We start from the raw sequence: 12962 nt of genomic DNA on the forward strand, positions 1-12962 counted from the left end.
GCACTCCACTGCCACCTGACAATTCCAGGAAGAAAGCTGGTGGTGGAATGCCCAGACTGAGGTCTGGTGCCCACCTGCCTCCCTCCTCTCAGCTTCACTGTTCCTTACCTGCTCATCTGTATTCTAGTTTAACACCAGATTGCTTCTTGTATGCTTGCTGTCTTGTATTTGAGAAGCCTTTAGAGCTAATTGGCAGGTGGAGAAGTAGATGACATGGGGAAGCAGTGGTTTAGAGGCCCATTCACAGACAGGGAGTGAGCAGGGAAGGAGCCTCACATTGCACATGGAATCCTTCAAAGCTTTAGGCCAGTCCTACAGATTGTGAAAAATGACTGTTCTGTCATGTTTACAGCTGACTTTGCACATTGTCTGTTTGGGAAGCACCATGTTATTTCCCCTTCATTTGTTGCGTGAGAAGAAAATAATGCCATTTAAAATATTTAGTCAGCAATGTCCTTGATGCACAATTGATCTTGAAATATTTGCCATAAATTTGCTTTTACTATATTAGTTTATTTGAAAGATCAAGCTATGATATATTTAATTTTCTTTATTAGTCTTTGCATTTTGAGACCCAGTCATTTAAAGTAGTTATTTTGTTACCGCAGATATTTTCCCCTCTGATTATTATTTTGTCAGACTAGTTTGAGGTCCCACAATGATTTTATTTCCTGTAAGCTTTAGTACGTTTTATCAAAATAAAAGAATACGGTTCAATTTCAGTAGCTGAGAGAATTAATTTGTTCTGGATTATTTTTTTAATATTGTTGTTGCTAAATGGAACTTATTAGACCTACAAATAGACTTGAGAAGTTTACTGGATTTAGAGGTAGTAAGTTGATGAAAACTAATGATATATTCCTTGTTTTGGAAATGCAAACCACTCTAAACTACAACAAATTCCTGTAGTTCTGCTTATTCAAGTACTGTGTGTTTTGGGCAAGTACTTATGAGTGACCCAAATAGTATTACATACGTCTGTGTAATTTTGCGGATTTGATCGGTGATACAGCTGTTTCTAAGTCTAATATATCTTTTTTGTGATGGGGCAACCAGATCTGCAGGCAATGTTCAAGGTGTGGATATACCATGGATTTATATAGTGGCATTATGATATTTTTTGTCTTATTATGAAACCGTTTCCTAATGGTTCCTAACATTCTGTTAGCTTTTTTGACTGCCACTGCACATTGAGCAGATGTTTTCAGAGAACCATCCTTGATAACACGAAGATCTCTTTCTTCAGTGGTAACAGCTAATTTAGACGCCATCATTTTATATGTGTTGTTGGGATTATGTTTTCCAATGTGCATTACTTTGCACTAATCAACAGAATTTCATTTGCCATTTTGTTCTCCAGTCACCCAGTTTTGTGAGATCCCTTTGTAACTCTTTGCAGTCAGGTTTGAACTTAACTATCTTGAGTAATTTTGTATTGTTTGCAAATTTTGCCACCTCACTGTTCACCCCTTTTCTTCAGATCATTTAGGAATATGTTGAACAGCACTGGGGGACCCTGCTATTCACCTCTCTCCATTGTGAAAACTGACCATTTATTCCTACCTGATCATTTATCCTGTTACTGACTCATGAGAGGACCGTCCCTCTTATCCCATCACTCCTTACTTCTCTTAAGAACCTTTGGTGAGCGACCTTGTTAAAGGCTTTCTGAAAGTCCAAGACACTATATCCACTGGATCACCCTTGTCCACATGTTTGCTGACACCATGAAAGAATTCTGACACACATGATTTCACTTTACAAAGCTGTGTTGAGTATTTTCCATGAGTGCGTCTCATAATTCTGTTCTTTATTAGTTTCAACCAATTTGCCTGGTACTGAAGTTTGGCTTACTGGCCTGTAATTGCCAGTATTGCCTCTGAAGCCTTTTAAAAAATTAACATTACAATTAGCTATCATCCAGTCATCTGGTAGAGAGGCTGATTTAAGTGATACCAGTTAGTAGTTTCACAATTTCGTATTTGAGTTCCTTCAGAACTCTTGGGTGAATATCTGTTCAGGGTGACCATGAACAGGCATTTAATTTACCAATTTATTCCAAAACCTCCTCTATTGACATCTCAATCTGGGACAGTTCCTCTGATTTGTCACCGAAAAGGAATGGTTCCAATGTGGGAATCTCCCTTACATCCTCTGCAGTGAAGACCAAGGCAAAGAATTCATCTAGATTCTCTGCAATGGCATTGTGTTCCTTGAGTGCTCCTTTAGCATCTTGATCATCCAGTGGCCCCACTGATTGTTTGGTAGGCTTCCTGTTAGTTTTTGCTGTTAGTTTTTGTCTTTTGCTAGTTGCTCTTCAAATTCTTTTTTTGGTCTACCTAATTATATTTTTACACTTGATTTACCAGAGTTTATGCTCCTTTCTCTTTTCCTCAGTAGGATTTGACTTCCAATTTTTAAAGGTTGCCTTTTTGCCTCTAACTGTTTCTTTTGATCTGGTGTTTAGTCATGGTGGCATTTTTTGTTGTTGTTGTTGGTCCTCTTGCCATTTTTGCGGGGCGGGGGGAAGAATGCTGTGGGAATAACATTAGCTTGAGCCTCTACTATGGTGTTTTTAATTAGTCTCCCTGCAGCTTACAGGCATTTCACTCTTGTTACTGTTCCTTTTAATTTCCATTTAACTAGCTTCCTCATTTTTGTGTGGTTCCCCTTTTTGAAGTTAAATGCTACTGTGGTGGATTCCTTTGGTATTCCCCTCCTCCCAAGGATGTTATATTTAATTACGTTATGGTTGCTATTACCAAGTGGTTCTTCTTCTAGTAGTGTCCCTGTGGGTGCTCCACTGTATGAGAGCTCCATTGTAGGTATATTTGTATTCCTGCGCAGCTGATCAGAGAACTTCATGCCTTGCCACGAGGCTAGTCAGTGCACGTGGGCTAACCCGTCAGTTCCTTCTCTACCGCACCTGACTAGAGACAGAGCTATTAGCAGTCCGTTAGCGACTATTACCTCATGCTTTCTTTGTAGCCTCGAGCCTAGTTTTTAGTAGTAATCTAGTGTTTTATTATTTTCCTTATATTCTAAAATATATCTATACTTATATGTAGATAGATGTAGGTGTGTGTGTATAGAGAGAATTTATTTTCTTTCTTCCCACGCTTCTTGTTGGGGACCCTTCCCCCCAAATGAGGCATGCCTGGTTCTCCGGGCTTCAAGAAGTGCCTCTCTTGCAATGAGGCTATCCTCATTGCAGACGCACTCACGGTGCATTTATTGCCTCAGGAAAGGACACATTCAAAAGTGGACTTTTTGCCAGTAGCTTAGATCTCGGTGTCACAAGGACAGAGAGCTAAGGCAAAAGATTATATTCGTGGAGGCGGCTCTGAGACCTTCTCTGGACCCACGCCAAGATGTGAGTCTTCCCCACAGCCCTCAACATTAAAGGGCCATGGGGTGAAGAAATCAGCCACCGACCCCTCTTATAAGTTGAAAAAGAGAGCGGGAAGTCCCCACAGTGATCCATGAGCTAGCCGCAAACGATCCCTGACATGCTCAGTATCCTCAGTATCATCGGCACCGAGACAGGCCAAACCTGGTACCAACAGCTCAAGGAAGACTATAGCGGCAGGTACCATTGATGCGCCCACAGACCCAATGGGCGTGGGCACCAAGTCAACAGCACCTCAGGAGAAGGACAGGAGTAAACACTCCAAGGCACCACTGGTATGTCATGTCCCATCTATACCAATGCCTCTGCCTGTACCTGAACAACCAGTCCAGAGAATATCTTTCCCCCATCACCGTTAATAGCACTGAGCCAGTCGGCACCACTGGAATTCCAGCACTCGAGGGACCTCCATTTAGCTGATGTACCAGAGTCTCTCCTTGGCACTGGACCTCCACACCAAGTCTCCGCTTGACATGGGAGTCTTTCCTGCTGCCTTGCCATGCTCCCCTGCTCTCCAGTGTGGACTCGGATAGCGGACCGGAGAAAGGGATATCTCAGTACTCATCTCAAGCCCCCTACGGTGCCCGATACCAGCAGGTCCTCCAGGCATATTCTTATATATCCCCACTGTCCTGGTACGGCCATCCATGGGCACCACCACCAGACTCCATGCCACCGCCACCCCAGTGGCCATATGGGGATCCCTGGGCTGCATACCACCCGCATGCCTCTCGGGCTTCTAGTCCCACCCAGAAGCCCCCGAGACACCCTTCCTCTGCTGTGATTTCCAGAGCTTCAGAGCCCCCAGAAGGAATCTTGGAGGAGTGCGAGGGTGATGTCAAATATTCTTCTCCTCCCCAGATGAGGCTGTCATGCCTCCCCCACCATCCCTGGCAGATGATTTTCGCCTCTTCCAGGACCTTGCTAAGAGAGTGGCTGACTCTCTCCAGATACCTCTGGAGGAAGTCAAGGACACACACCACAAGTTCCTGGACATCCTCCACTTCATCCTCAATAATAGGCCTCCCTATCAATGAGGCCTTTCTTGACCCGCAAGAACCATATGGCAGACCTTAGCATCGGTCGCACTGACTAGCAAGCAAGCAGACAAAAGGTAGTACATCCTGGCCTACAGAAACAGAGTTCCTCTTCTCCCACTCTCCACCCAACTCTATCAATTCTCATGGCCGTCAACACCATATGAGGTCCACTACCTACAATAGGGACTGGAAGCAGGAGGATGTACTCCTTGGCCATGCTTCAGTTTCAAATTGCCAACTACCAAGTGCTTACAGTGAAATACGATTGCATGAATTACTCAAAATTGAACAATTTTTTGAGTAGCTGCCCGAGTCACATCACAAACAATTTAAGGCCATCATCCAAGAAGGGCAGCTAGTAGCAAAGACAATGCTACAGTCTGCCCTAAACGCAGCTGATACTGCAGCCAGATCCATCTCCATGGTGATGGTGATACAATGTGACTCTTAGCTCCACCTGTTGGATTTCCCAAAGGAGGTGCAGGTAACCACTGAAGATCTTCACTTTGAGGACACTAAGCTCTTCGTGGAGAAAACCAATGCCGCCCTTCACACATTGAAGGATTCTTTGGCCACTCTCCATATGTTGGGCATTTACACACCCGGACAAAAGAGAAAATTTAGTCCACAGCTCCAGCATAAGCCATAAACTTCCCAGTGCCCAGCTCAATGATACTACGAGCCACAGAGAAAAAAAACTAAATTCTCCAGATGTAAACTGTCAGGTCAGCAATGTTCCTCGTCGCAGCCTTCCATGTCTAAACACCAATTTTGACGTGTTGGTTGAGGTGCCGATAGTCCACTCTCCACAACTGCTACAACCTACCATCACTACCCACCCTTTTGGCCACCATCTGGCAGCGTTCTGCAGCACCTGTGAGCATATGACATCGGACTTATGGGTCCTAGAGATTGTTCACCATGGGTACTCTGTTTATTTTGTCTCCCTGCCCCCTCCACAACAGCCTTCCCTGTCCCTCTTCAGGGACCCTTCTTGCAAGAGTTTATTACGACAAGAGGTAGACAGTCTCCTCCAGTTAGGAGCCATAGAACCAGTACCTCAACATCTACAAGGCAAAGGTTCTACTCTCAGTATTTTCTAATACCCAAGAGGAAGGGGGCTGGAGACCCATATTAGACCTCAGTGCTCTCAACAAGTTTGTCAAAGCTCTGAAATTCAAGATGGTCACTAGCAATGATCGTTCCAGCATTGGAACAGGGAGACTGATTTTCAGCCCTCTATCTCCAGGATGCATATTTTCACATCTGAATGTTACCGACTCACAGGCAATTTCTCAGATTCACCCTGGGACGAGATCACTACCATCACAGGGTACTCCCGGGTTATCTTTGGTCCCGAGAGTATTTTCCAAGATTCTCTCAGTAGTGGCCACCCGCTTATGTTGCCAAGGGATCATGATTTACCTTTACCTGGATGATTGCCTCCTCAGAGCCTGGTCTCTCCAAGAGACTCACGGAGTCACCAAATCCACAATGCACTTGTTTACAGAGCTGGGCTACAGATCAACGCCCAGAAATCAACCCTCACTCCAGTACAGCACCTGGAGTTTATAGGTGCCGACCTTGACCAGGGCCCTCCTTCCTCAGCACAGATTACTCTTTCTGGCTACACTCAGAGACTGTCCAAAACAGTCCATAAATATCAGCCAGACTGCCTACAACTCTTGTGGCACTGCCCACCAGGGTAAAATCCTCCTTAGACTGGTGGAAAGACCCAGCCAACATTAGCAAAGGGATCCCCTTCATGAAGAATCCTCCCTTGTTGCTTCTCACCACCAACACATCCCTCGTAGGGTGGGGCGCACATCTAAACAGCCTTACAACACAAGGGAAGTGACCTCCCATGGAGATATCCCTCCACATCAACCTCCTCGAGCTAAGGGTGGTCAGGATGCCTGAGCCTATTGCCTCCCACTGAACAGAGGGTCACACATGAAAGTCCTAACAGACAACATTGCCTGTATATTCTACATAAATCGACAAGATGGAGCCCAGTCTCCCTCCCTCTGTGCGGAAGTGATGAGACTATGGAAGTGGTGTATCTCCCACGCTGTCGCTGTCAGCGGCCTACCTCCCAGGTACACAAAACTTGATGGCAGACAGTCTCAATTGTAAATTCCCGCACAGCCATGAATAGTAGCTATACCCAGTAGTGCTTCACAGTCTGTTCAGGCGGTGGGGGATGCTGACACAGACTTGTTTGTCACCTACCTGCACAAGAAATGTCCATGCTACTGCTCGCCAGAGCAGGGATAGGACAACCCACCCTCCTCCCATCTACTTTGGAGTTCTTGTCAATGACTCTGCGGTAGAGAGAGAACTGGGGGGGGGTTAGCTTCCGCGCACTGACTAGCCTCATGGCAAGGCACAAGGAGAGACAGTGGGGGTGGGGGAGCTAGTGGACACAGCTACTGAAATTCTCTGATCAGCAGCGCAGGGACCCCTACAGTGGAGCACTCATTGGGGGATGCATCTCAAAGAACCATCGCTACTGCACTAGGTGAATAACTTCTTTGGCTATATGCACCTCTTGGATCAGATCCTGTGCTTCACTTAGGATTAAATCAAGAATTGCCTCTCCCCTTGTGTATTCCAGGAATATCTGCTCCAAGAAGTAGTTATTGATGCTGTTTAGAAATTATATCTCTGTATCTGGTCAATATGGGGGTAGTTGAAATCCCCCATTATTATTGAATTTTCTATTTTTGTAGCCTCTCTAATCTCTCTGACCATTTCAAAGTCACCATCACCATCCGGTCAGGTGGTGGATAGTATATTCCTACTGCTTTATTATTGTTATTTATTATTTATTATTATTCAAGCATGGAATTTCTATCCATAGAGATTCTATAATTCAGTTTGATTCATTTTAAGATTTTTACTATATTTGACTCTATGCTTCCTTTCCTTCGCTCCCCCAACAGCGCAACCTAATTGTCATTCCTATATATTTTTTACCCTGTTATTACTATGTCCCATTATCATCTTTCCACCAACTTTCTTTAATGCCTATTATATAAATAGCTCACTTAATACCAGGCAATCAAGTTCACCCATCTTAGTATTTAGACTTCTTGCATTGGTACACAAGCACTTCTAAAATTTGTCAATATTTCGTTGTCTGGCTTCATATGATGTAATTGAGTGGGACTCTTTTTCATTTCAGAGTTTCTCTTCAGTTCTTATCTGTACTTTCTCAACTTATATTCTCTCATCTTTATTAGGATATAGAGTATCCCCTTTAATAAATTTTCCCCTAAAGAAACTGTGTGCTTCTGTGTCCAAACCGTGTGCTTTCCCCCAGGGCCGGCTCTGGCTTTTTTGCCGCCCCAGGCAAAAAAGCCTCCGGCCGCTCCCCCCCCCCCCCCCACAGCGCGGCCGGAGCCCCGGGGGGGGGGCGGTGAGCCCCGGCCGGGGCTCCGCTCTCCCCGGCGGCCAGAGCGCCGGGGGGAGGGCGGCGAGCCCCGGCGCTCGGGGCTCCGCTCTCCCCGGCGGCCGGAGCCGGAGCACTGCGCCGCCCCCCTCCAGGTGCCGCCCCAAGCACAAGCTTGGTGGGCTGGTGCCTGGAGCCGGCCCTGCTTTCCCCCAGCCCTTAGTTTAAAAACTCCTATAATACCTTTTTAATTTTTCATGCCAGCAATCTGGTTCCATTTTGGTTTAAGTGGAGCCCATCCTTCCTAGATAGGGTCCTCCTTTCCCAAAAGGTTCCCTAGTTCATAATAAACCTAAATTGCTCCTCCCAATACCATCATCTCATCCATGCATTGAGACTCTGTAATTCTGTCTGTCTTTCTGGGCCTGCATGTGGAACTGGAAGCATTTCAGAGAATGCTACCATGAAGATCCTGGATTTTAATCTAAATTTGGCCTCCAGGACCTCTCTCCTACCTCTCCCTAAGTCATTTTTACGTGCATGTTCCATGAGCACCAACTTCTCCCCAACATGTCACATAAGTCTATCTAGATGTCTCGAGAGGTCCACAACCTTTGCATCCGGCAGACAATTCACTGAGCCAGTCTCCCAATCATCACAAGCCCAACTGTCTATATTTCTAATAATTAAAACCTCCATTACTATTACTTGTCTCTTCCTAATAACTGGGGTCCCCTCACCCGGAGAGGTATCCTCACTGCGAGAGGATACCAGGACATTATCTGGAAGGAGGGACCCAGTTATGGGAATGTTTTCCTCTGCTCCAGCTTGATGTTCTCCTTCCTTGAGACTTTCATCCTCCTTAACAGCAGAAAGGCTATCAGGTTGGGGGTAGGACCACTCTGCTGTGTCCCTGAAAATCTTCTCTAGGTACCTCTCTGTCTCCCTTAGCATCTCCAGTTCAGCCACTCTGGTCTCAAGAGCCCGTAGTCTGTCTCTGAAGGCCTGCACTGAATGTACACGTATGCAGTCCTACATGCTGCATTCAGTGCAAAAAAATGGATAGCCCCTCACTATACTGCTGGACTTCTGCCTGTATTATTTTTAGTCTTGCAGGATTTATTTGTTTGTTCTTTATTTTATTTTATTGTGTGTGTGTGTGTGTGGAGGGAGGTTATTGTACTAAGTTTAAAGGATTTTTATTAGGTGTATCTGGGTCCCACAGTCCGTCTCTCAACTCCCTTGCAAAACTTCCCTGTTTGCTAGTTCCTTTAGTTGCTTAGAAGCTGTTTTTATGAACTCCTGTTCTCCCTGAATTAGCCCTGCCATCTTGTCAAGGGATCCTAAAGGGATTAGGAATCAAAGGATAGCAAACTAGAACCTCATTAGCAAGTTCTCAGTCTAGCCTAGCAGGCTACTTGGCTCAGCACACTGCCCCCAAAACAGACCAATGACAGAAACCTGTGGGCAATAAGGGAGTCCTCGGAGAAAACAGAAAGATGTCCAATATCTAGACACCTGAGGAAAAGAAACAACATGGAAAGCTGGACAACTACTTAATTGTGGTAGAGATTGCAGAACCTTGGCCTATAATAAGATTGGACAACTGTGCAACTGGTTCTCATTAACACTACAAATTTCTATCTGATCATCTTTGCATATTACATTGAGTCCAGTGGCTTCATACAGTGAAGCAGAAGCATTCTGTGTACTTCAAACAGAAACTGTACAAAACAACAAAGCTATGATTAAAATAGAGAACCATAGGACACTTGGTAATGTCATATTGGGTTAAAATGCCATTTTACTGGTTTGAGGTTTTGGGAGAGGGAGTTGTTCTTCAGTGAATAATGTGTATATTATATTTCTGCCATTTGGAGTGCTAATGAGCAATTTTGTTATATAAATGGCATGAATGTTTGTGTTGAATTGGCCCTGCTGATAATCTCTAGCTACAGCACACAGTATGACACTTTGTGCTCTGAATTTTTCAGAGATTGTGTCAGGTGATATGCAGCTATATGGAATTTTTCATTTCCTTGGCTAAAAGGAATAAAAAGAGAATTGTTATTGCTGTATGTAACTGTAGTAAATAAAAGAATGCTTGAAACTCTAGCTCAAACCTGTGGTCAGCTCTCACATCCAATTTTTCTTCTAATTTTCATTACTTCTGATGGTGATTGAAAGTTGCTTTTTTAAATTGCTATTGTATATTGGAAGTTGGATGTTAATCTATTTATCCTAATTGCAATTAAATTGGAACTGTAATAACTGTAGCTGCTGACAAGTTCTTTAAGCCAGTTGCCAATTTCTAAATGAACAAATATTTCAGTTTGTACATTACCTAAATTTATCTGGATTATGCTAATATCAGAAACCAAGAATACTTCCTTTTTCTTTCTCAAACTGGTCTTCATTAGCAAAATTGCAAATGACTGCCACCTAGAGTGTGTTTATATATTTTACTTTACAAATTCAGATTATGTGTGGCACGTGTTTCCGTACACAGAACTATAGAGGGAAAATATTGGAAATGCTTACATTTCCCGGGGGGGAGGGAAGGGGACATGTTAAGCTTGCTTTTACTAACCTTCCTTTGCAAGTTCTTTGGAAAGACAGTTTGTTCCCAGATTCATCTTTTGTGCATTAATCACAAAACAAAAAAGTGCATATGTGAGTGCAAATACAAATTCAGGCCCTGATTCTGCAAACATTTATGATGTAACTTTATTCGTATGAGTTCCCCATTAAACTACTTATGTCTCTAAAGTTACATGTGTTAGTATTTGCAATCTAGAGACTATGAAATTAAGTCTAAAGTTTCATCATCAATCCATTCAGTTGAACCTAGACATTACAGCACACTGGGGAAAAAAATCACACACTGAGTATAGAAAGTTGAAATATCTAAGCAGGAAATTGGTTAAGAGGAGCTAGAGCATTTTTAGACAGAAGTGTGCTATTTTATCTGCTTTAGCTCCAAGTAACAAACAATTACTGTAGCTGAAAGAGATTGGAGGGGGGGAAAATGGATTTTGTTCTTATTTTGATTTGTTTTTTCAGCTTGCTCATTTGATATATTAGACAGCACTTAGTGTGTAGCCATTTTTTCTAATTCCCTTGTAAAAGCTGTTAGTCAATGTCCCCTCTTAGTTTGGGTCTTTCACACAACAGGAAGTGAGAGAAATACACTTTTTAAAATGTTATTGTATAACCCTTAAAAATCAGTGGGTAGACTCAGGACAGGTATAATACCTGAAACAACTTTTAACTCTCTGTTGATTTGTTTTAACTTGACTAAGTTGCAGGTTGATATCTGTAAGATCACATTTTACCAGTTACAGTCTTAATGTTGGCCACTACTGTTACTCCATTACTCTCTATTCTTATTTTCCTCCTCTTTTCTAAAATCCTGTCCCATTTTTACTCCTGACCTGTCCTGTCTGTTTGGCCTTCATAGTCCTTGTATATGGGCTATTATAGAAAAAAACTCAGGGCCAGATTTTTTAAAGAATTTAGGTGTCTAAAGATGCAGATAAGGGCCTAATGATATTTTCAAAAGTACCTAGGTACCTACATTCCAAATCTGGCCGTTAGTCTCTATCCACTCCCAGGCTCTAACCCACTTGCAGAAACCAGGAATTACATATGATGGCACACATTGTTCCAGTACATTAATTCAAACACTTTTTGATGAGCAATTTAAAAATCTTTTCCCCTTGTTTTACTTTGTTCCTCCTTCTCTCATTTTTGTTTTACTTCTGCCCTTCCCCCATTCTTTCTTTTCAGTCTCTCCCCCAGTATACTCCCTCCCCTCCACGTCTACCCTGTTCTTTCACCTGCAAACTTGCTATAGTTTATAGGTAAAGTTGTATTTGCAAAACAATCTTCATAAAAACCCTTCATTTTATACTAGATGGATATCAGTATTGACTAACAGTAAAGAAGAAGCATTAAACATGGCATTCCGCGGAGAGCAGAGCACAGGGGAAAACAGTTTAGAGGATCTAACAAAAGCCATTATTGATGATATACAGAGATTACCCGGAAATGAAGTCTGTTGTGATTGTGGATCACCAGGTATCTTAATTTACATGAATGTCACCAAATGTCTTATTTCAAGCAAAATAACTTATTTTTAAAAAGTTTTTAGAGTGCAGATTAACTTTCTAAGCAATATGTAGTTTAGCTTTCAACCCTGGTTTAAAAGAGCAAGTGTTCTAAGTCTCATTCATCACTGTTGCGTGTTATCTGCACTCAGTTTCAGCAGTTCAAGCCCCATTGTGGGATTTGAACTGCTGATGATGTTGCACTCTCTCCAGATCCTTATTGCAATGGAATGGAAATTGTTTGGCATCACTGTTTTTGTAAGCTACTTGGAAGTGAGTCGTGCTTAGGCAGTGATTAAGGAAGATGTAATCCTCCAGGAGTCTTATTCTTGGATCTCAGCTTCATAGCATGAGATGCGTGGAATTGCCAAAGATCTTAAAATTTCTGGACCCTAAGGACAATGGTAATAGGGCGATGCACAAACCACCCCCTTATTGGTTTGCAATTAAGCTAAGCGCTTGACACAACTGTCAATAGGGTGTCCTGGTTTGTGCTTTATCCTTTTACCCATCGGTGCCAAAAATCTTCAGAGCTTTGGTAGTTTTCCCAGTCTTGTGCCAGGAAGCAAAGACTCAGTGTAAGAATCCTTTCGGAATGATATCTTCAGAGCAGCAGAATTACAGGTCAGTCATTTTCCCTTGTCTGAGCTTGAGGACAATTAAGAGTTATAAATCATTGTTGGGCTACTAAGTTTATACTGCTTGATAGCTGCTGCTTTCATAGCATAAGGAGGTTCCTCAGAATGGAGGACTGGGATAGATAGAAGAATAATGTCTCTGGCAGGTAGCAGATACCAATATTATACTGGTAGCTACATTCTACAATGATGGGTACATTAGAAATGCTTAGATTGATAGATATGTAAGTAGAATATTGCAACCATAGAAAAATACTGCTTTTTAAATACTGAAAGATGATAAATAGTTTGTAGTTTATAATTTAAATCTCTGGAAATCTGGGGAAACATTTTTTATTAACCTTTGCCACGTTGTATTTTTAATGAAGTCCC

The 12962-nt window shown here is 42.9% G+C and overlaps 1 protein-coding gene across 1 annotated transcript in view; it reads left to right on the top strand.

Annotated features, from left to right (window-relative positions):
* The window catches only part of ASAP1 (ArfGAP with SH3 domain, ankyrin repeat and PH domain 1), a 252092-nt gene that overhangs the window by 171463 nt on the left and 67667 nt on the right, over nucleotides 1-12962 (top strand). Inside the window, exon 15 of the mRNA XM_065399859.1 lies at nucleotides 11760-11923. Coding sequence (XP_065255931.1) covers nucleotides 11760-11923 — 164 coding nt within the window. The remainder of the gene's footprint in view (nucleotides 1-11759; nucleotides 11924-12962) is intronic.

This window comes from Emys orbicularis, chromosome 2 (genome assembly GCF_028017835.1).
Source record: "Emys orbicularis isolate rEmyOrb1 chromosome 2, rEmyOrb1.hap1, whole genome shotgun sequence".
In the NCBI taxonomy this organism is placed as follows: domain Eukaryota; kingdom Metazoa; phylum Chordata; order Testudines; family Emydidae; genus Emys; species Emys orbicularis.